A 22,603-nucleotide genomic window follows, 5' to 3' on the forward strand; every position below is an offset into this window, starting at 1 on the left:
TGGAAAGTTGTAGGAGCATTACATAGTCCAAATGGCATCCTAATGTAATCATAAGTGCCAAATGGACATGTAAATATGGTTTTATGTTGATCTTCAGGGTGTATATGAATCTGCATGTACCCAAAAAAGCCATCTAGAAAACAGTAAAAAGTTTTACCTGTCAACCTCTCAATGACTTGGTCTATGAAGGGGAGAGGGAAGTGATCTTTCCTTGTGGCTTGATTCATCTTTCTGTAATCAATGCAAACCCTCCACTTATTTGCAACTCTGGTAGGCACAAATTCTCCCTCTTGATTCTTTACAATTGTCATTCTAGATTTATTTGGCACCACTTGAACTGGTGATATCCAAGTACTGTCTAAAATGGGGAATCATCCCTGCTTTTAAGAGCTTACTCACTTCCTCCTTCACCACATCTTGAATAGTTGGATTCAACCTCCTTTGAGGCTACCTAACAGGAACTGCATCACTGTCCAGCAATATTCTATGCATGCAGAGGGCAGGACTAATCCTTGGTATATCTTCCAAAGTCCACCCAAGAGCCTTCTTGTGCTGTTTCAAGACTTGTAGTAGTTGCTTTTCCTGTTCCGGTTGCAAACTTGCTGAAATGATCATTTGAAATTTATTTCCAGCTTCAAGATAAGCATATTTTAAGTGCAGAGGCAGCAGCTTTAATTCAGATTTTTGCTGCTGCTCTGAAGTTTCTTGCGTAGATTCTTCACCAAGTTCAAAAACGTCCTCTTCTAGTGCTTGCAAGTCCATATTTTCAAAGAATTTATCTTCACACCCGATGCAGAATTCAAAATGTAATTCTCCTTCTGCCATGTTCAAATCAGATTGCACCTGAAGCTCCAAATTATTGCAAAAAATTTCTGAATAACTGAACACATCTGAATGGTTTTCCAGGGGATGACTCATGGCTTCAAAAATGTTGAATCTGACCTGGGTGTCTCCAAACTCCATGGTTAAATTTCCTTCATGCACATTGATAATGGTTTTTGCTGTCATCAAAAATGGTCTTCCCAAAATCAATGTAGGACTCTGCCTTGAATTCTCACCCTCCATTTCTAAAACATAGAAATTTGCTGGGAACATTAACTAGTTTACCCTCACTAGAACATCTTCCACAATGCCCAAAGGTTTTGCAGTGCTTCTATTGGCTAGTTGGATAATAACAGTTGTAGGCTTTAAGTTTATTAACTGTAGAGCCTTGTACACAGAACTGGGCATGACATTTATGGATGCTCCCAAGTCCACTAAAGCATTTGCAATGGAAATTTCTCCAATGGTGCATGGGATGGTAAAATGCCCTGGATCACTATGTTTAGGAGGCACCTCCAATTTGGAAACAGTAGAAATATTTTTGATTTGTGGCCTCTTCAATCCTCTTTTATAGGTGCACACCTCTTTAAGGAACTTGGCATATTTAGGCACCTGTTTAATTGCTTCCAACAGAGGCATATTAATTTCTATCTTCTGAAAAATCTTCAATAACTCAGCATCAGTTTCCAATTTCTTTTCTGCAGGTGCAGATTTGACAGGGAAAGGTGGTTCAATTATGATTTCTGGTTGTTGCTCATTCTCAACATTTTTTTTTTGTTTCTCCACTGAAGCATGCAACTCCTTTCCACTTCTTAACATGACTGCATTGGTACTGGCAGTCATGTTTACTTGCACCTTTGGTTGATGAGCTGGCTACATCTTCCCAAGTTCAGATGTTCCTCTCAAATAGGGAGGAATATACTTGGTGGTCTCTTTTTCCTCTGCAAGTGTAATTTCCACTGATACACTGCTCTCTTCAACATCTTCCATACAACCAGCTATCTTTTCATTCTCCCAATAATTTTGTTGAGATCCCTTCAGAGTCATTGTGCCCCAGTTCTCTTTCAAATTATTGGCTGTTGAGTCATAGGTTGCATTTAAAGTGTTTTTAGACCAGCCTAACAACCTTGATGTTGTCATCTTATTCTCTGAAGGTTTCTGATTCAGCAACTTCACTTTTTCCACCAGTTGGGACATTACTTGAGTCAATTCCCTTAAGTCTTTGGATTCTTCCCTAATTACTGGTACAGTAACAGCAACTTTATTGTACAAATATTCTTGATAAGAGCACTCAGCCATTTTACTCAACAGCTGTCTTGCTTCAGCTGGAGTTTAATTCATTAAGGAACCTCTAGCTGCCACATCAACAAACATTCTCTCTCTTGGCAGCAGACCTTCATAGAAGTATGTTAGGAGTAGAGAATCCTACAACTGATGATTTGGGCACATGAGGCATAATTTATTGAATCTGTCCCAAAAATCAGCCAAACTTTCATTCTGCCCTTGCTCAATGGTGCAGATCTGCCTCCTAAAGTATGATGCTCTTGATGCTGGAAAAAATCTATTCAAGAATCTACACTGCATCTCTTGCCAACTTCCAAAAGGCTGCTACTGGTAAATTATCCAATACCTAGCAGTGTCTTGCAGGGATAAGGCAAAAGCCTTCATCATAACCAGTTCTTCAGCAGCTCCCGAAGGCTTCATAGAAGAACACACACCAATAAATTCTCTAATATGTTGATGAGGGTCCTCATGCTCCCATCCATGGAAGGTAGGCAGCAACCTTATGAACCCAGGTTTAAGTTCAATTCCAGATGCATTCTGCTCCAGGGGTAAATGGGTGCGCACCAGCTAGTGACCCACTTCTTGGTTGGCCAGTTCTCTCATGGACTTCTCCAGAGGAAAAGCCATACTAAACAGCTCCGTTACAACACTCTCAGGCTACTAAAACTACCACAAGCTAATCTCACTAATTCCCCAAAGTTTGGCAGAACACTCTCAGCCTAAACCTTCTCAACAGAGGTGCCAATCAAGCACACATAAACAATCAAAAATAATCACCAAGACAGCTATCAAAATCAAAGACCAAAACAGCAAAAAGAATCAAAATTCACACTACTACAGCTTTAAAAACAAATCCTAAACATACTAAAAAGAATTTGTAAAAAAAATGAAATAGATCTTAAGCTAGAAAGGACAAATATGAACACAAGAAAGAATTGCAAAGAAACAATTAAACCTACACAAGACTAACCCAACACTCTAAGACTTAATTCGCCGAGTCCCCGGCAACGGCGTCATTTGTTGAAACTCGCTTTTAGTCGCATCAAAGCCAACAAACTCAATTTCCCCACTAATGTAGTAAAGGAATAACCAAGGATCAATCTAAGGACTCAACTATGATTAAGCTTCAGAATGTAGAGTTTAGTCTTGTATATTTACTACCTAATTATTAACTACTAATGCAAGGTGGGGAAAGAAATTAAATTGAAACAATGAAATTTAAAAAGAAAAGAATAAAGCAATCAAATCTGTATAAAAGAAAAAAATAAAATGCAAGGAAGAAATAAAAAAAATAGAACCTAAGGTATGGAAAAGATAAAATCTAACTAATCATACAGTAACTAAAACTAATTTATACATGCTATGATTTAATGAAGCAAGAAACTAAAAGTAAAAATGAATAATAAAACTAAAGATGCATAAAAGAAGTGGTATATACATGTATCAAAACCGAAAGAGTGGACATTAAATTGAATGAAAGAGTCTCAATTCCTCTTCAGAAAGACATTCCGAGAAACGTAAGCCCTCCTTGGGGTCTTTTGAGTTCATATTTCAGAACTTAAAATGGAAATTCTCACTCAATTATTCAATCAATGCACACTTTCACAAGAACAGGAATACAACACTGAAATTGAAATCACACATACTGGAAAATAGAAAGAAACAGAATAGAAACACAAAACCGAATGAATCTTTATGCATTGGATTCAACTCTAACTCGAGCAGACTTCTCGGTAAAAATTGCTCAATACAGAGTCATTTAATTCCAAAAGGAATTATAGAATGCAGAGATACATAATCCAATTCATTTTCTCAAAACATAACAATGGCAGAAATCAAAATCACATAACAAAATCAACACAAACGAGAATACGAATTTGAACGTTATTAATATGAAAAAAGAAAATTAAAAACACTTTACCAGAAATCACCGAATGAGGAGCTCACGGATTGTCACGGTTCTATGAATCTCATCAGCGAAATCCAGAATCAAGAACAGTATCCTACTCTAAGAAAAGCAAATAAAACCCTAAACCCTAGAACGGAGAACTGTAAACTGAAAGGGTAAAAAGTGTGTGAAGAAGTGTTCTCTATATCTCTATTTACATGCAGAAAAACCCCTTTATATAGGGTCAGAGATCGAAAAGAGAAAGGGGAAAAAAATAGGAGAGGGGAACCTTGCTTGACACGCTGTAATCTTCGCCCTCCACGTGGCAGCTCCGGTCAGCTCTTCTTTCTCACCGGTCAGCTCCGGTCATCTTCTCCGAGCAGGTGATGTGCTCTTCTCTTCAGCTCTCTTCACTCACAGAAGCCCTAGCTTAGCCTGAAGGGAAGTGCTTTTTTTTTCTTTCTCTAAATGAAGTACTCCCAAAGCGCAGTCGTTTCACTCAAGTTTAGCTGTAGCGTTTTGATTAAGTGGGCTTCCAATCAGCAGCCAATCCATTGTGAAATCAACACTCCAATTAAAATGTGCAGCCAGCCCATTCCAATGCTTGCAATAGCAGCGTTCTAGCAGTAGCTTCCAGCAATTTGAGCGCCCAATCCAACCCAAATGCTTTTCATTGTACATTGCACCAACGGCCCAATTGCTTTGCATTTGTAACCCAATTTTTAGGGCCTTTCTGCAGTAAGAAAATGAATTAATGCCCAAAAGAAAAATAAAAGAAATATTTCAGCAATTCAAAAATTAAAAGAAAAGTAAAGAAAAAGATTTTTATTAAAAGATTTTCTTTAAAAAAAACATTAATATCCTAATTATTTACACATACTAAAAATTACATCTAAAAACCTATTTTTAACTAGAATTTTATAAAACTAAAGAATTAAGAGAAAAACATAAAACTAGCCTAATTCTAAGAAATTAAAAACTAAAGAAATCTAAGAAATGATTTTTAACAAAGAAAAATATGTAAATCTAGAGTGTTATCACGCCCCTTAGGAAGGCGCTGAGCGCGGTGCGGTGGTTTTTCTCCCCTCTTTTCTTGCTTGCCCTAAGTGTTTTTAGGTATGAGCCCTCAGTTTCAATCAACCCTTAATTTTTTTAGATTTTTGCTCTTTCAAAACATTCCACTTTCCAACCCAAGCTTAACATTTCACACTCAAAATAATTAAACTCTCGATGCACATCATAACCATACATCCACAAAAACATCCCTATTGCAAACTAAAACATATCACAAAATAACAAACACACCAAATAAAACAAAATTAAAAGTTTTCTAAACACTAGGTTGCCTCTCAGCAAGCGCTTGTTTAATGTCACGAGCCTGAAGCCATAATGCTCAGTTTGAAGCTTTCATGTTGGTGTTTCTCTTGCTTTCATCACACCAACTTATCTTCAACAACTTCTGGTCCACCTTCTTGACTCTTCTAGAATATGGAGTTTCTATCTCAATAACTGCATTTACTTTAATCTCCTTCACAACCCATAACCTGTTCCTATACTTGACTGGTTTGCCAAGTTTGAATTCTTCATCATCATACTCTGAGTCTTGGTGAACTATCTTATCTTTAATCTCTTTCTCCTCTTCCTTTACTTGTGACAAGAAACAATTCTTACCTCCCTTGAGTGAGTCAGCAGCTTCCTTAGATACACTATTCTTTGACAAATTTTATCTATAACTTTTGCACTAGTCTTCTTCACTTGAATCGCCTGCTCATCATTAAAGACATTGAAAGTCACCTCTTCATCTTGGTCTTTAAGCATTAGAACTCCATCATCTACATTGATGACAACCTTAGTTGTCTTCATGAATGACCTTCCAAAAATGATAGGAATCTTCAAATCTTCCCCCATCTCCATCACTACAAAATCCATTGGGAATTTAAGTTTGTCAACTTGGACCACAACATTTTCCACTACACCATAGGGATTCTTGGTAGACATATCCGTCATTTGCAACACCATCTTAGTAGGCTTAACCTCAAGAGCACCAATCTTCTTTAGCACAGATAAAGGCATCAAATTGATGCTAGCCCCTAAATCAATTAGAAGCTTAAGATAACCAAGCGTTTTATCCCTATGTCCAGGCAATAGTTCCCTTGGGAGAAATTCCCTAGATCTAGATTTCCCCATATGTGTCCATATTACGAAAACCAATAATCATGTCATGAATAAGTTAAACATAACAAGTATAGAGCAAAGAAGAATAACCCAAACAATTAATGAAAGAAGCATATATCAATTAAAACCAATTCAAATACATGAGAGTTCACAAGGTTACATCATCCACCAACAACAAATTGAATTTAGTTCCCCCTTGTCATGGAGAAACTAGATGAACAATGGAATGAGAATGAAAGATAAACCCTAAAAACTAAAGAAGAGAGCTTATGCATCCACTTCTGCCTCCAGAGAGTTGGAAAAATCTGAATTTGTGTCAATTCTATCAAAAGATACTCCCTCTAGGACGTCCAAGTCCTTATAGACAACTGAATTGGATCATGGGCCAGCGCTGACACTGCTCAGTGCCCCTACTTAGGGCGCCCAAGTGAGCTTGCGAGAGGAGTGGCGCTCAGTGTCCCAGGGAGGGCGCCCAGGCGTGAAACGTTACATGAAGATTGGCGTTCAGCGCCCCAAAAAGAACGCCCATGCATGGTTTGGAGGCTCAAACGCTGAGGGTCTAGAAAAAGGCGCCCAAGCGTGAGCATGACCTTCTGTAGCATTCTCTTCTGGTGCTCTTTCTGTCCTTTCTGAGTTCTAACTTCTTGACAATTTAACTCCTCTTCCAATTCATCCCAATTTCCTACAAAATTAAGGGAATTTAGTGATAAAATCTTCAAGTATAACCTCAACTCTCTTAATCACCACAATAAGCTAAAACCAAGAGAACAAGCAAGTTTTTAAGTCAAAAAGGATTCATTTATTATCAAAATTCAATCCAAAATAATGGTGAAGTCAATCGTTATGAAGCCCATCGTTTTATTTTGGTTTCTACCATGCTATGTCCAATACATGTGTTTGGACCATGTGTTGTCTAAATTAAAGCTGACTAAGGCTGGCTTTATTGTTAAGAACAATGCATTTGTCCAGTTTTCACATGCCATGAAGGTTTAATTCAAACAATGGAACTTGATCTTACTTTGCCTTTGAGTGCACAACCGAATGGATGCCAAATAAAAAATTTAGGGACTACATAGTTTTTGTGTTATATGAAAATTTTTGTGTAATATAAAATAATTGAATTACTCTTTCATAACACCGAATGAAACCAAAGTTGGACATTCCCCTTGCTGTCTTTTCCTTTTATTATTCATTGAAAGCATGGACTAAATTTGATTTCTCCTTTATGCATCCTTGTTGTCAAGTTATCCATTTCCTCTTAATTTATTTAATGTTTCTATAATATTATAAGCTAAAGTTAGAGAAGTTTCATTTATAATATTCCTATATTAGACTTGGGACATGCTAAATATTCAAAGGATGAAACGTTGCCCTCTTCATGTCTTGGTTCATTTTACACAAGGATAACTTGTCATCTTTTGATTATTGCTTCCAACTATGGAGGAGATAATCATGGAGCAAATCATCAATGCAAAAAAGACCTTTGAGGTCTGATATTTTGGACATTCAACGTCCAACCTAGCCCGGACGTCTTATAGGGAGATGTCAATTTGACATTGGATTCCACATGGAACATCAATTAACGTCGGATTACACGTAGACAGACATAAATTTTGACATCGGAACCTTTATAAATCGATGTTGAGTTATGCTAAGCACGTCCCTACCTGACTGAACGAGAAAATCCTGGGTGAGTACCTAGAACCATTCAGGTTTCAGATGTGCCTTAATAGATGTCATTAGACTTCGATTTTGACACAAATCGACGTTGGTTTTAACACTAATCGACGTCCCAATTGTTTTTTTTTTAAATTAAATTTGTTTTTACAATAAAACCATACCTAACTACATAAAATATTCCCAGCACATCACAAAATTATATATACTACGCGTTTCAAGTCATTATAATACTAAACAATCTAAAAATAATTCCAAAACTTAAAATATCAAATGTAAGCTAATTAATGTATTCAACAACAACAAAATTGTTCCTAAAGGGATGGCCATATGTCTTAAGTCCATTTCTACCAAAGATAAGTTGCCTACTCTTGTCGTATCTTCTTAATTATGTTATCTGATATAGGTGATGCGTGAAGTACCTGAAAAACACTAGAAGGGGGTTGAATATTGTTAATGGAAAACTTTTCGCAACTCTTCTGATATAGCACGTTATCAAGCTCTTGAAATTTTCTTTTTAAATGCTTAAAAGCTCGACTTGATAAATATGTACGAATGATTTAATGTGCTATTCAGACTATGTACTGTAGTGTTTTGTAAGAACTTCCTTTATGAAAAATAATCGTTTAACTTGGAAGATTGTTATGTTTAGAAATTAAAGTGCAACTATAGGTTTTTGTAAGAGAGATTGTTTAGACAAGAGAATAGATAATTGCACAAGAGATTTTATATTGGTTTGCTCCAACTGAATTATGTCTAGTCTCCTATGTAGATGGTTCCACTACAATCTTCACATGATTACAAATGAGTATTAGCACCACTGTGGGTACTCAACAACCCCACCGAGATTTTCTTTGAGTATTCGCACCACTCTTGGTACTCAACAACCCTGCCAAGATTTTCTTTGAGTATTTGCACCACTCCTAGTACTCAACAACTTTAGGCGAGATTTCCTTTGAGTATTTGAACCACTCTTGGTAGTTAGCAACCTTGCCAAGATTCCTCAACACAACCATAGTTCAGTTGTAAGTATTTTAATTCTTTTCAAAATTACAATCAACGATTACTTACAAGTTGTTCAGACTCTAACTCTCGTAGAGAGATTGTAAACACAATACAAAGCGGTCTAAACACTCGTAGGTGTTTCTCTCTTTTCTCTTACAACAATAAGCACTATAATAATGAAGTGTGAGAGTATTTCTTTTCTCCTTTTCTTCTCTTCTCTTTTCTTCAACTCAAATGTATTCGTTTTCTTCATCTCTTTCTCTTTTGCTTCTTAGGATGAATACTTCGTTGTAAGCTTTGCTTCACTATCCTCTTAATTTTCCTTTCAAGAGATTTTCCATTTAAAGGCTTCATGGATATTTGTCTGTTAGACTGAGCTTTAGCCTTGATATTCGTGTTTTTTCTTTCTTCTTTATACATAAGTCGTTGGGTAAGTCAATTGGTCAAAGCAAACATGCTTTTTCAATACTATGCTTGAAGTAGGTTGTACGATCTTTTTAGTCTTTGCTTCAAGTGATGAACATTATGTGAATATCTTCTTTGTCTCTAACGTTCATTTTTTTTACATTTGTTTTTGTAGCACTATGGATGTGTGTATAATAACTTATCTGCAAGAGTAGAGTAAATTGTGCATGCAACATATATGTCTTTTCTTATCATTTTTGTTATTTTTGAACATTGTCATTTAATGCTTGCTTAAAACAACAAAGTTCTTTTTGATTTTCTACCATTATGTAGCATTTTACAATTAAACTATTTTCTCTATAGATACCAAGTGTAGATAGATACTTCATCGTTAGACGAAGTACTTGTTAGGCTCATGGTATCGTTTAGTCAAGTAAATGACTCTTTCGTAATTTTCTCTTTTTAGATAGATAATGTTTAGCTTATTTAAGCTTTCTTTTATATTTTGATTTTTATGTCTTTTAAAAAGTTTTGTCGAAGACATCGTCTCGACTTATTTTTGATTTTTGAGAGATACGATGAATACCTTTTTCAGGTATGATAAGTAGCAAGCGTTTAACTTTAACTCTCTTAGACAGTTTAGGCACAACAATGTTTAGCCACGCGTTTGAGTGTTTTGACCTAGATGTTTTCCTATTACCTAAGAATCTCAGTGTTTTCCTATGTTTTCCTATGTTTTTCTATGTTGGGGATTTTGGTTCTAGGTTTTGGGTCTTTGGGGTTTAGGCTCTAAGTCTTGTGTTTTCACCCGAAGTTATTTTCTTATTATTATGACATTTTAATGTTTTTTTATTAAACTTCAAAACATGAGAGCATTTAGGCGCATAGACGATTTTGTATTTAACAATGTATTCTTGAAGCGCTACAAAATTAAGTCAAATTCATTATGTTTGCATACAAATGTTCAAAGCTGAATTGGATTTTTAATTATGAAAGGTAAGTATCATTACCTTAATCCATTCATCTGTAATTCTTGCTCAAATGATGGATTTAATCCAAGACATGACATAGTAGTCATATTTCCATGTATCTAGTTGCTTGTTACACTAAAATGACAAACTAAATAGTCACACATGTAGATCATAAAATAACATAGAAAATGAATAAGAACTATTTCGGGTATAGGGTTGAAGTCCCTTACTCAAAGTCATACAAGTTGTCTTGAAGACTAGACGGGCTACCTAGTTGTCCTCCATCTTCCAAGTGACGTTGTTCGTTCTCCCTCCTCCTTGTTCAAGTCGTGTGGGTGGGTACTCAAAGCAATACAAGTTGTCTTGAAGACCGGACGAGCTCACTAGTTGTCCTCCATCTTCCAAGTGACGTTGTTCATTCTCCCTCCTCCTTGTTCAAGTCTTGTGGATGGGTACCTGTCAAAGGCACTCCGGCGCTCAAGTTAGTAATATAACCGAACGGTTGGCACAAGAAGTAATGCATATATTGTGCATCGTGATTCTAAAGTCATACTTGGGACCTTTATTTATACTAGTTGTGATAAGCCTTTACCTTTCACTGGCTTAATGACGATTGAATCACACCTTAATATGTATTAAGGGCTTAATGAGCCATTACCACTTGGCACGACCTCGGTGGATGACCATGGAAGGACGTCTTGAGAGGATGACCTGGGAGGATGGTGGATGACCTGGAGGGTCGGCCTAGGAGGACGGCCATGGGAGGACGACCACGGGAGAACGGTCATGGGAGGACCGTAGACGACCTAGAAGGTTGGCCTGGGAGGACGGTCATGTGAGGACGACCATGGGAGGATGACCATGGGAGAACGACCATTGGAGGACCGTACGGTACATGGTCCTTGTTAACCTTCGGCAAGTGTAACCAAATCGTATCAACTAATAATAAATGGTAAGACCAAGTATCGTTTCCCAAAGGACTCACGGCTTAAACAGTTATGTGATTTGTTGATTAAATTAGAGTTGTGAACGAATTCTTATAGATTTAAATGCAAATACTAAAAAGTAAATATGAATGCATGTATTGATCAATTGAACAAAAGAATCAAAGTGTGATTGAAATATATGGAATGATGATGTTGTTGGGGTTTTTGATTCATCCTATCACGTCTCATATATTCAAGAATTCATCTTCTTCATTAATGTTAATGTCACTTTCTAATTTACCTTAAACCCAATGTCTTGGTGAAGAAAGCCTACACTTAATCACTAGTTTACAATGTCTTGTCTCCCTAGCAATTATTCATGCATTACATTCGCACAAAAGCTTAAAGGCAACCAATCCTCCTATCCTTATGTCTAGGCAATATTACTATTGGGAGAATTTCTTCATGTCTAGATTTATTTATATGTGTTCATACAAATAACATCAATCATCATGCAATTGAATGAATTAAACAAACCATGCAAAGAGTATAAAAGAAAAATCCTAACAATTAATGAAAGAAAGCATATGGATTAAATAACCAATTCAACACATGAGAGTTTCAAAGGATTACATTGATTCCCCAACAACAATGAAGGTTTAGTTCACCATAATCATGGTGAAACTAGATGAAAAATAATGAAAGAATGAAAGATAGAACCCTAGAATTTGAAGAGTGGAGCTTGACCATCCAAAATCCTCCTCCAAGGAGTGAAGAAAGTGTGATTTTGCTTCGTTCTGCCAAAAGATCTAACCCTAAGTTGACTAAAACCTTATATAGACTCCTAAAGATTATAGAAAAGTGGCCCAAGGCCCATTAAAATGGCGCTCAGCGATAAGTGTGGTTCTTTTATTTGACGCTCAGTTGCAGTTTTGCCCCTCAACGGTGACTACGAGACTTCAAAGTGATGCTCAGCGGTAATTTCCACTGAGCGGTACTTGCGGCTCTTCTTTTATGCACTTTTTCTTCCTTTTCTGACTTCAACTTATGGCTACTTCACTTCTTCCATTCAATTCATCTTAAAACCTGCAAAAATAAGGAAAACCAAGCATAAAACCCATCCAACTCTCTTATTTCCAAAACCTAAGCAAAAGCATGATTACAAGCTAGTTTCTAAGTCATAAAGGTTGTCTTTAAGGTCAAAATTAAGTCTAAAAATAACAGTTTTTCAATTGTTATCACAACCCCAAACTTAGAACTTTACTTGTCCTCAAGCAAACAAATTGTAACTCAATCTTCCAGCAATCCATACAATGGTTCACCACATTCAAAACTCCTTCTTCCAAGATAAGTAATTACTCAAATCAACTCAACACAAAGAATTTAGTCAAGATGCACACATGCTTTAGTGTTCACATAATCAAATAATATTCAACAAATGTTATTGTCATGAATGATCAATCAACTAAGCATAGATGTAAACATGTGCTCATGGAATCTTTCCTCACTAGATAAAGTGTTTCACTCAAACACACAAGTGTATAAGAGGTCACTCCTTCACTCTACTATCACAATGTCACATGAATTAACTTTGCCTTTCATTTAACCATAATCAAACACATTCACAAGGAAGTATGATTAGTCAATATTTTCTTGACTTCACCTAGTTTATTGTGCTAGAATTAATCAGGGAATTATGCTTAAATGTCCGGTATTTTTCCTTTTTTGCTAACTATGCTTAATTTGACCAGAAATTCTTATTTTAATTAATTTGAATTATTTGAGCTTATTATGTTCAATATTGATTGCAGGGAAACTTTTGGAGATACATTATCAGGAAGAATGCAAATAAATTCAAGACTCTCCACATAGACATTTTAGAATTAATTAAATTGTAATTCAGTAGTTTAGAATTTTTGAATCAACTCTCACATTTTGGGTCAATTTTTGGTAAAGTAGACTAGACCCAAAAGTGGAGGTGAATGACTTAGCACCTTAGGGTTTTTGTGTGGACCCCACCCTTATTAAAAGGTGACACACGGCCTTTAGGGCAGTTGCCACCCCGTTACTAGCTTTTCTTTTTCTCTCATTCGGCTCTTGTTTTTTGGGGAACGTTGTTTTGAATGATGAATGAAGAACACACTTTCATTTTTTTATCTATTTCGTTTTTGCAAGCGCTGGATTCATGAGCAATGCTTGTTTAATTTTCATTATGAAAAGTGTACGTCATAAGAGTATGGTAGCAGTAAGGTCTTACGTCCAGGGGGCAGCAGCTGCTACGTGGATGTATTAGACGCACACAACATTCATTTTGCTTTGTAGAAAAGAGCATCACGGAAGAAGCTGGTAGCAGAGCACGTTGTTGAGCTGGAAGAGAAGTGGAAGCATTCTATGATTTTGAGGAAAGAGGCACACGGTCTTGTGTAGAACCACGGAGCACATTCAATTATTTCATTTTAGAAATAGTGTAACACGTGAAGAGGTGATTCATCCTTCATTTAAGGAGGCTGCCGTCACCTAAAAAGGAACAAAAATTGTTCATTTGGAAAAAGGAGCTCTCGGTCACAGAGAAGAAGAGAAGCACGTGCAACGTTGGAGGTGCTGATTTATCTTTGCTGGATGGAAAGGGCACCACACACACTGATTTACTTTGTTGGAAGTAAGCACACGGAGAGGATGAGAAGAATTTACTTTATTATATTGAGTAAAAGGGTTGTTACGTTTGTGAAGTGGAGAAATGATTTTTGGTGGAGAATGGCACGGTGATTGATGATGGAGAAAAGGGGGTCACAACTGGAAGGAAAGGCAGTAGAAGGTGTAGTAATGCATTTCTTTTATTTCTTTGAGTATGGACAAATTGATTAGATGGGAGTAGTAGTTGTACGATGGTAATTTGAGAGAAGGTATCAATTCAATTGCCTTTGAGAAATGGGTGCAACACGTGATGATTAAAATATGATGGATGTTGGAAGCGCACGATGCTAGAAGGGGGAAACATTTCAATTATTTTAATTTTCTTTGAATGAAACACATGGAAGCTCAACATGTCACGGCTAAAGAGGACTTTTAGAAGCATTTGCAATTTCAAATTCTTTTGGTAGATGCACACGGGTCACGGTTAATGGTAGAAAAGTTTTATTTTCTTTTATTTCTTTTGCCTTAGAATATTTTATATTATATGTTGAAATGCTTTTCTTCTTTTTGGTGGTGAATGTATGGGATAGATGACAACATTGTGCATTTAATGTTTTAGCTCAAGCGTTGCATTTTTACAGCTCGAATTGTATTTGGATATTTATCGGTTGTAGTTTCCAATATAATGTTTTCATTTATTTTAATGCTTTCAATTATATTCAGTTGTGTTTAATTTTCATTTTTTTAGTTCAATTGCATTCACAAACCTTTCACAAACCCTCCTCCCCCCTCTTATGCGTTCGACCTATTACCTGAACCACAATTGGTCCTAGAGAGATGACCTAGGACTCACTTCCTAGTTTATACTGCATTCTTAATTGCACACCAATTTTATGGGCCGCGATAGCTGCATCAAAGTATCATCACAAGGACTTTTCTATGGCTTATAATGTGGCTGGGCTAACAAGAAAATTGGTTTTTCTAGATCACAAAATCCTTGAGTTAAGTGAATCATCTAAACACAATCATTCTTCCTTCTTCCCAACTTTCTTTTGCATTGAGCCTTTCTTTTTCTTTCTTCTCTTTTCCTTTTTCTTTTACTTTTCACATGCTTAGCTCAATGCTTTTCATATTCCCCTTTTTAAATCACCCAACAACCCCAAACTTGAATATTTATCAATACCACAAGATATCTTCAACTCAACTCAAGGTAAAGCTTTTCAAAAAGGGTTTTCTATCATATTCAAAGCTAAGGGTTCAAAGGATAGAACACATTGTGCTCTCTTTTATTGAGGTAAAATCATACATTTGGCTAATAATGGGTAACAATAGATGGCCTTGATCATATGACACATACAAGCAAGTGATTCAATCACAAAAACCTGGGCAAAGTCATTCATGCTTTCAAGGTAATATCATTCATTCACACAAACTCTGTAGTTCAAAACCTCACATATAGGCTCGTCCAATCATTCCACACACACATTCTGCTTAGCATCATAATCACAATCACAACATCATGTATTTGTTCACATAGGTCGTGAACAACCACCTGTATATCAGCATATAGTTCACAATCTCAACATCAATCATTATCCAAGCATCATCAAGCAATACTCATCATGCATAAATCACAAGTAAACCATCATAGCAGATAAAGTTTCAAATTGAGTACATCAAACCCTATTATAAAAACAGAAGCAAATAAGTTCAATAGTACAAAACAAAAGATAACAAATCCTGCTTTAGAGGTGATAACATCCATCAGTAGATGTTATCTCAGCTCCTCATCAACCCATGTTGTCGTCTGTATCTTCCTCCTCTTCATCTTCCTCAGCATCTTCAAAAGCATCTTCATCATCCTCATCATCCATAGCTGAAGCTTCAGCTGCTCCAGCTCTGCTGTCCTGAGCTTGCTCCTCTGGCCATGCCACCACATTATGAAACTCATCCATGGTCCACCTATGTGTTGGGGGTGTATCATACATCCCAATGATCATCTCTGATGTGGCCCCCTGCCCTTTGTGGATGGAATGCATCCTAGCATCTATAAGAGACATATACATGTCCCTCATCTGAAATGACTCTGCTTCTTGAGTCTTTGCAAATGCCTGACCATGTGGTGGTCTTCTTCCTCTATGAGGACGGCGTGCTGGTACTAGTTGAGCTGCCTCATCACCTCCACAATACTTTCTATAATAGGCCTCATCAATAGCTTTCATAGGCCTCATCAATAGCTTTCCTAGGCCTCTCAAATGGCAGAGCAGAGATATTCACCCCAACTAGCTCAAATAAATGTGTAATCAAAGAGGGATGCCCCAAAGGTGCTTTGTTATTCATAGTGTTGGCACACACTTGTATCTCATTAGCTATGACCTGGCCAATATTAATGCTCATCCCTCTGAGCACACAGTACAAGAGAAGCGCCCTGCTGACAGTTATGTCTGAGATGTGTGAGCATGGTTGAATGTTGGCATGAGAAAATGTCATCCAATACTTTGCTAGAGGAGTCAGATGAACTCTTTTGAAGTTCACTACAGCACCATTCCTATTTCTCTAAAAGTGTCCACCAAGCACACATAGCACACTTTCCACATCACCAAAGCCTGCTCGTTCTTCCATTATGAGAGCAAACTGACACTGCTCACCTGCCCATTCAGTATTTAAGAATCTATTAATGGAATTAGGGTCATACCGAATGGCGTGTCCTCTAACATAACTCAGATAGTCTTCAGCAGGATGATCACCCAACCTTCTTGCGTTGGTGTAAAATTCTTTCACCATTGTTATGTTAGCTGGTGTAGGGTAAGTGGCTAGCCTTCCCTAGTTCTTGTTCTTCATTTGCTCCCCAAACTGTGGAGCAAAGTCAGGTATCAATCCAGTCTTCCTTTCCATCAGTAGCCTCCTATCTTGGACAACTATAAAGTGGCGCTCATGCTTGCGGGATAGGAACTTGTTGGCATAGGATCGTTTTGGCTCCTTGTCCTTCCTCTTAGATCGTATAGTCTTGATTCTCTTGCCTGATGAGGAGGTTATCCCTGCATCAAACACAATTCACAAAATCACAAGACATATTGTTAAGCATTAGAAAACCACAAATAACACCCTAAGATCAGTCCTATCACCGCTGAGGCAATCAAAACCCCTCAGCACAACTTATACAGCAAGCCAGCAGCAAAAAGAAGCAAGAAAAATCATTCTGTCAGAATCGCGCTCAGGGGAAATTTCTATTGAGTAGCGATTCTGTAGATTTTTCAAAATCTTATTTAAATGCTCTTAATCTCCACCCACATGTGTTCTTCCTTGTTCTAGACCCAAATTCAGCAGTTTAATCGGTCCAAGCAGTAGTTAATTCTTGTAATCATGCATAAAAATCATAATCCCTCAAGAATCATGCTTAGAGAACCATGTTCATACCAATTCATGCTTTCAAAAACCTAGAATGAAAAATACTTGTACTTACTTGGGTGGAGGTGCTAAATGAATGAAAAATGCTCTATGAATGTGAAGAAGTCAGCCCCCAACAACAATGCTCTCTCACCAAACCCCAAACTTGAATTAAAACTTGGTGCAAAAAGTGAGTGGAAGAGAGATTTTGTGAAAGGGAACTAGTGCAGAAAGGGCTTTAGACGTCTGTTCTTTTGGCTTCTTGACGTCCGACCTATACCCGACGTCTTTGTGGGTGACGTTAGTCAGATGTCGGGGGTGTGCCTCAGACGTCTATATAGACGTTCGTTGTGGTCAGGCCCGACGTCTATATAGACGTCCGAGGCATACCTCCGACGTCTGAATAGATGTCCGAGGCACAACCCCCGACGTCTGTATGCCTGAAATGGGTTGTTTAGGGACTAGGGGTTTGGACATCTGTTTGTGCACTGCTAGACATCTATAGACGTCCATCAGTGCACTAACCGACATCTACTGGTGTTTTTGTTTTTAAATTAATTTATTTTTGCATTAAAACCACACCTGAAAAGTAGAAAATTGTCCCTAAACACTATAGTATAATATATATGCGTTTCATATAAAGAAAGTTCTACTTAATGTACAAAATAATCCAATACCAAAACTATCAAGATATAAACTTAAACTAAAACTAAGCAATGTTCAACAACAAATAAAATTTTTCGTAACTCCATCTTTGTAGAAGATAAGATGTCCACTCGTGCCTTATCTGCCTAATTGTGTCCTCTGGTATAGTAGATGTACTCTTGAAGCGCTGCAAAATTGAAGAAAGATTCATTATGGTTTCATATATGTTATGAATTTGATTTGTATTGTATTCAAGGTATGCATCATTACCTAATTCCAGTCATCTGTAATGACAGCTCGAATGATGGTCTTAATCCAACACATGACATAGAAGCCATATTTCCATGAATCTTGCTGCTGGTTACACTAAAATGACAAACTAAATAGTCAAGAATTTAGATCATTCAATAACATAGAAAATGAATTAGAACTATAAATGACTTACAACCTTTGGATATAAAATTTGAACTAGTTGACCTCGAGATTTACCAATAACTCTGTACAGATTGAAAACAAAAAGTAAAATTATCATAACTATATTTATCATAAAAGTTTAAGGTGAACATCAAATTCAAAGTCATTTTTGGAGAAACACTTACCCTTGAAGCATGGTTCTCAAGTCATTTTTCATCTTCCTGTGCAACGAACAAAACCATATAATTTTACATTGTGTGGGAATGATGACGATCAGTTGCTAGTGCGACCTATCACGAAGGACAAATAGTTATTTAACTAAGTAATTAAGGAAACTTTAATAATAAACTTTTACATATAACAACACCTACCCATCAATGTATGGCACAAGGTATACGTCTCTTTTCGAGTCATCCATCCATGTTTGCAAATAATGTTGTCTGTTTTCAAGTGTGTTACCAAAAGGTTGAATTGTTTGAGGTTCAACAAATTCGTACATGGAAGACTGACCTTGGTCTACAACGATTGTGTCCATGTACCTAAAACAACAAAGTTAAGTTGTTAGAAACTATAGGGATCAAACAAAAAGAAATATGGAAGACAAAATTAACTATCTTACATGCACCATAGTTGAATGATGGAAATATTCAACATCCTGTCTCCCCCAATCACCTCCAATGCATCAAGCAATGTGATATATACTGGCACATGGGGGGGTAGACCAAATACTCTCAAATCCAGTATAGTTCTAATGGTGCTCTCTTCAACCTAGGTAATCTTGTCATTAGCTTTGATAGAGGATCATCCTCCGCTTCAGCCATGTCATCATCTTCATGTATGACTTTATCATGAATCGGCTGCTTCTGAGGACGTGTGAACTGAAGATAAGAATTTCATCAAAGAGTTATCAACAAATATTTTTAAAGTTAACATAGAAATACTAATAACAAAGACATTATACCTGTGGAGTAGCGATGTGTGACATGATCAATGCTCTAGGCTAGGCTATAAATGATCCTATGGCCTCCCCCACAAAATTAATTTCTGGAGTGGGTACAGGCACCTGAGCCTGGGGATTCCGAATCTCGTCAATCGTCACACGCACGTGGTGGGGTAATATGGGAACACCATGAATAGTCTGCCCTCCCTCAAGCACTTGTCCGACAGCCACAATGCGTGGGGGATCCCCATCAACCAACAACTCATATTGACCACTATACTGAGTAGGTTCTACAGCAGAGCATGATCCTCTAGTGCTGACACGAGGTGGTGTGGGAGTTTCAGCGGGCCCCGTGTTGCCCTGCGTCATGGAATGCAACTTTTCTTCAAGCGCTCTTTGTATTGCTTTTTGTTCTTGTAGCTGCTCCATGAATCGTTGCTCCATTGATCTCATGCTTTGGTTGAAGTCTTTTCTCCCACTGAAGATCCATCTGCCTCAGTGCCTCATGACTCATTCATTGAGTGGTTTTCTGTGTAGGGCCAAAGTAGTCACAAAGACCAATCGCCCTAGGAACTCCACGTACACGTCCTAGGTGCTCGAGCTTTCCAATGGTCGTTGTTAGAATGTCGTCCCTACCTTGGCCAACAAATGTTCCCTGAGTCTGCTGCTCAACCAACTCATCCTGCACATACAAAAAACCAAGTTACTTAGAAGACATGTTGTGATAGATACACAATCAAACAATGTTTAGAATTTGAACTTACAATTCTTTATGAGATTAAGGCAGCTGAGGAAGATGCCATGTTTCCATCAGATTTAGTCCGAGCAGCCTTCCACAGCTCGTACCTAGCAGGTGCAGGTGCTAGGTCCGGCAACTCAAGTCCCAAGGCATCCGCTCTAGACTTTCTAATTTTTTTTCCAGTTTTGCATAACCACCTCGTGATAACAAGTGTGGTGCATCGTTTAGCCTTTGTCTTTCTTGGGCGGCTAACCTTTTACCCTGTGAAACCATGTATATAAATAAGTGTAAAATCATAGGAACTCAATGAAAGACTTTTCAGATGTTAAGAAACAAACCTTTCATTCCTCAGACTCTCTAGATGCATGAAATTGTATCCACTCCTCCTCTGCGAAGGTATACTGCTGACATGGATTTTCATGTTGTCTGTCTCCAAAGACATATAGTCGTGTCAGCCTTGTCTTGAAATCCCTCCATCTTATCGCTATATGCGATAACACTTTCTTTCTAATTTGTATTGTTTTTGGAATATCATAATGTTGCTGTTTAAAACAAAAAACATGTTATTGATTTGAAAAGATGAAAGAAATAAGTATATCAAAATTCTTTTAAGTAAACATACCTGAATATATTGCCATAAGAGGTTCTTGTCGACCTCTGGAACGTCATCCCAAGTTGCATGAAGGATAAAGACATGGCTTTTTGCTAACTTACCCAGATACACTAGTACAATAAAGGGAAATGGCACCGGTTAAATTCGTTTATAGGCACCGGTTCTGCAACCGAGGCATATAGAGACGAGGTAAAAAGGATAAGTTTAATGCCTCGGTTGTGGACCGAGTCAAAAAGAGATCGGTTGTTGCCTCGGTTCTCTTTTGAACCGAGACCGTATCTTAGAAAATTTTAATAAAAAAAATCAAAAAACTGCTGAATCTGGTGCTTTTCCTCAAACCTTTAACATCAAAGTTCAGAAAATCACTCCAGGATTCAATACAGAACATCAAAACAGAACATCAAAGTTCAGATACATACATTACAAAGCATATAACAAAAGTCAGTAGGATGATAGAATCAATGTTCTTCATTACAGAGCATATGACAAATGAAAAAAAAAATCAGAAAATAGAATCCGATTACAGAGTATCAAAGTTCAAATCAAAACATCAGAAAATCATACTTCAGATACATTAAAGAGCTGGAAAAAAAATCAAAGAAACCACTGGCACCCGACGGCAAGCGGGAAGAGGGAAGCGGCTCCTGACAGCAAGCGGCTCCCGACGGCAAGCGGTTCCCGACGGCAAGCGGGTGCTAGGCCAGCGACTCCACCAAGCGGCAAGCGGGTGCTAGGCTAGCGACTCCACCAAGCGGTCCACGAACAGCACCATCGGAGAAACAAAAAGAAAAGGGAGAGAAAGGGGATCTGGATCTGGATCTGGATCTGGATCTGGATCTGGAAGCCGCACTCGAAGCCGTCGCACACGACTGGCGGAGACACCACGGTCGGTGCTGGCGCCGCGTTGCTAGGGTCCAGGACGGGGAGTAGCAGCACGGGAAAAGCACGGGGAGCGGCAGCACGGATGGTGAAGGGTTGTTTAAAGAATGAAGGGAGGAAGAAGAGAAAGAGTTTTGGTTTGGTGATAGCAGGAGAACAGTAGTAATAATGGAAGGGTTTGGTGGTAGCAGTAGAGGCCCCTTATGCCTCGGTTCTGCTATTAACCGAGTCCTTAGCTTAAAAGGTGCCTCGTGCACTGGACAAGGTGTCTCGTGGAGTGGAAAAGGTGCAGGTCTTTATGCCTCAGTTCTGCTATTAACCGAGTCCCTAGCTTAAAAGTGCCTCGTGCACTGGAAAAGGTGCCTCGTGGAGTGGAAAAGGTGCAGGTCCTTATGCCTCGGTCCTGTATCAACCGAAGCAGTATTAAATTTTTATTTTTTATGTCTCGGTTCTTTGTACACCCGAAGCATATAATTTTATCTTAATTTCAAAATTGCCACTGCGTCTTAAATGCTTCGATTTTTACGAAACCGCGGCATATACGACGAGTTAAAAAAACATTTTTTTACTAGTGATAACTCCTAAACCTATCAACATTTGGCCTTGATGCCTGATCAGATCTGGGGTCAATGTCAACATGTGTCCTCTACCCATCAATGCGTCCGGATGTCACATCTGTCAATCGTGTGACACCTCAACCACGTCTGGTCTGTCCCGATCCTGAGTCTGAGGCCGACATACCTGAAAAATTATACAAGGTTAGTAATAATTCAATTATGATGAACATAAATATAAAGTCAATACAGAAAATATCACAACCTATTAAGATATTGTTTTCTCCCAAATCCTTTCATTGTGATCACTACGAATTGCATGGATGACATCGGCAACGTCATCAACTGGTCTTTAGTGGGTCTAGATGCAACAGATGTTGTGTCAAATATATCAAGAGAATCGTCATCGTCATGTCCATGCATGTTTTTTCCTTCTAAAACCACTGACCATTTTTTATTCGCTGGATCATTTACGTAAAATATTTGTCTTGCTTGACTAGCCATGATAAATGGTTGATCAGTGTAATTCATCTTGTTCAAGTCTACTAATGTGAAACCAAAGTCATCTGTCATGACACCAAAATTTATATCAACCCATTTACACTTGAAAACTGGGCCTCTAAAAGTGAAATAATCAACTTCCCA

The 22,603-nt window shown here is 37.8% G+C and overlaps 1 protein-coding gene across 1 annotated transcript; it reads right to left on the bottom strand.

Annotated features, from left to right (window-relative positions):
- Positions 1-1,098: 1,098 nt before the first annotated feature.
- LOC148192395 (uncharacterized) lies at positions 1,099-1,665 on the bottom strand. Its single transcript, XM_088099187.1, has one exon. The coding sequence runs from the start codon at positions 1,663-1,665 to the stop codon at positions 1,099-1,101; it is 567 nt and encodes a 188-aa protein (XP_087955313.1).
- Positions 1,666-22,603: the final 20,938 nt, after the last annotated feature.

Source organism: Vigna umbellata, chromosome 9 (genome assembly GCF_029865625.1).
Source record: "Vigna umbellata cultivar VRB3 chromosome 9, Vumbellata_1.0, whole genome shotgun sequence".
NCBI classification, from domain to species: Eukaryota; Viridiplantae; Streptophyta; class Magnoliopsida; order Fabales; family Fabaceae; genus Vigna; species Vigna umbellata.

Excerpts from the sequence above, each read along its gene's own strand:
- LOC148192395 (XM_088099187.1), bottom strand. The coding sequence starts at position 1,665 with ATGACTGCCAGTACCAATGCAGTCATGTTAAGAAGTGGAAAGGAGTTG.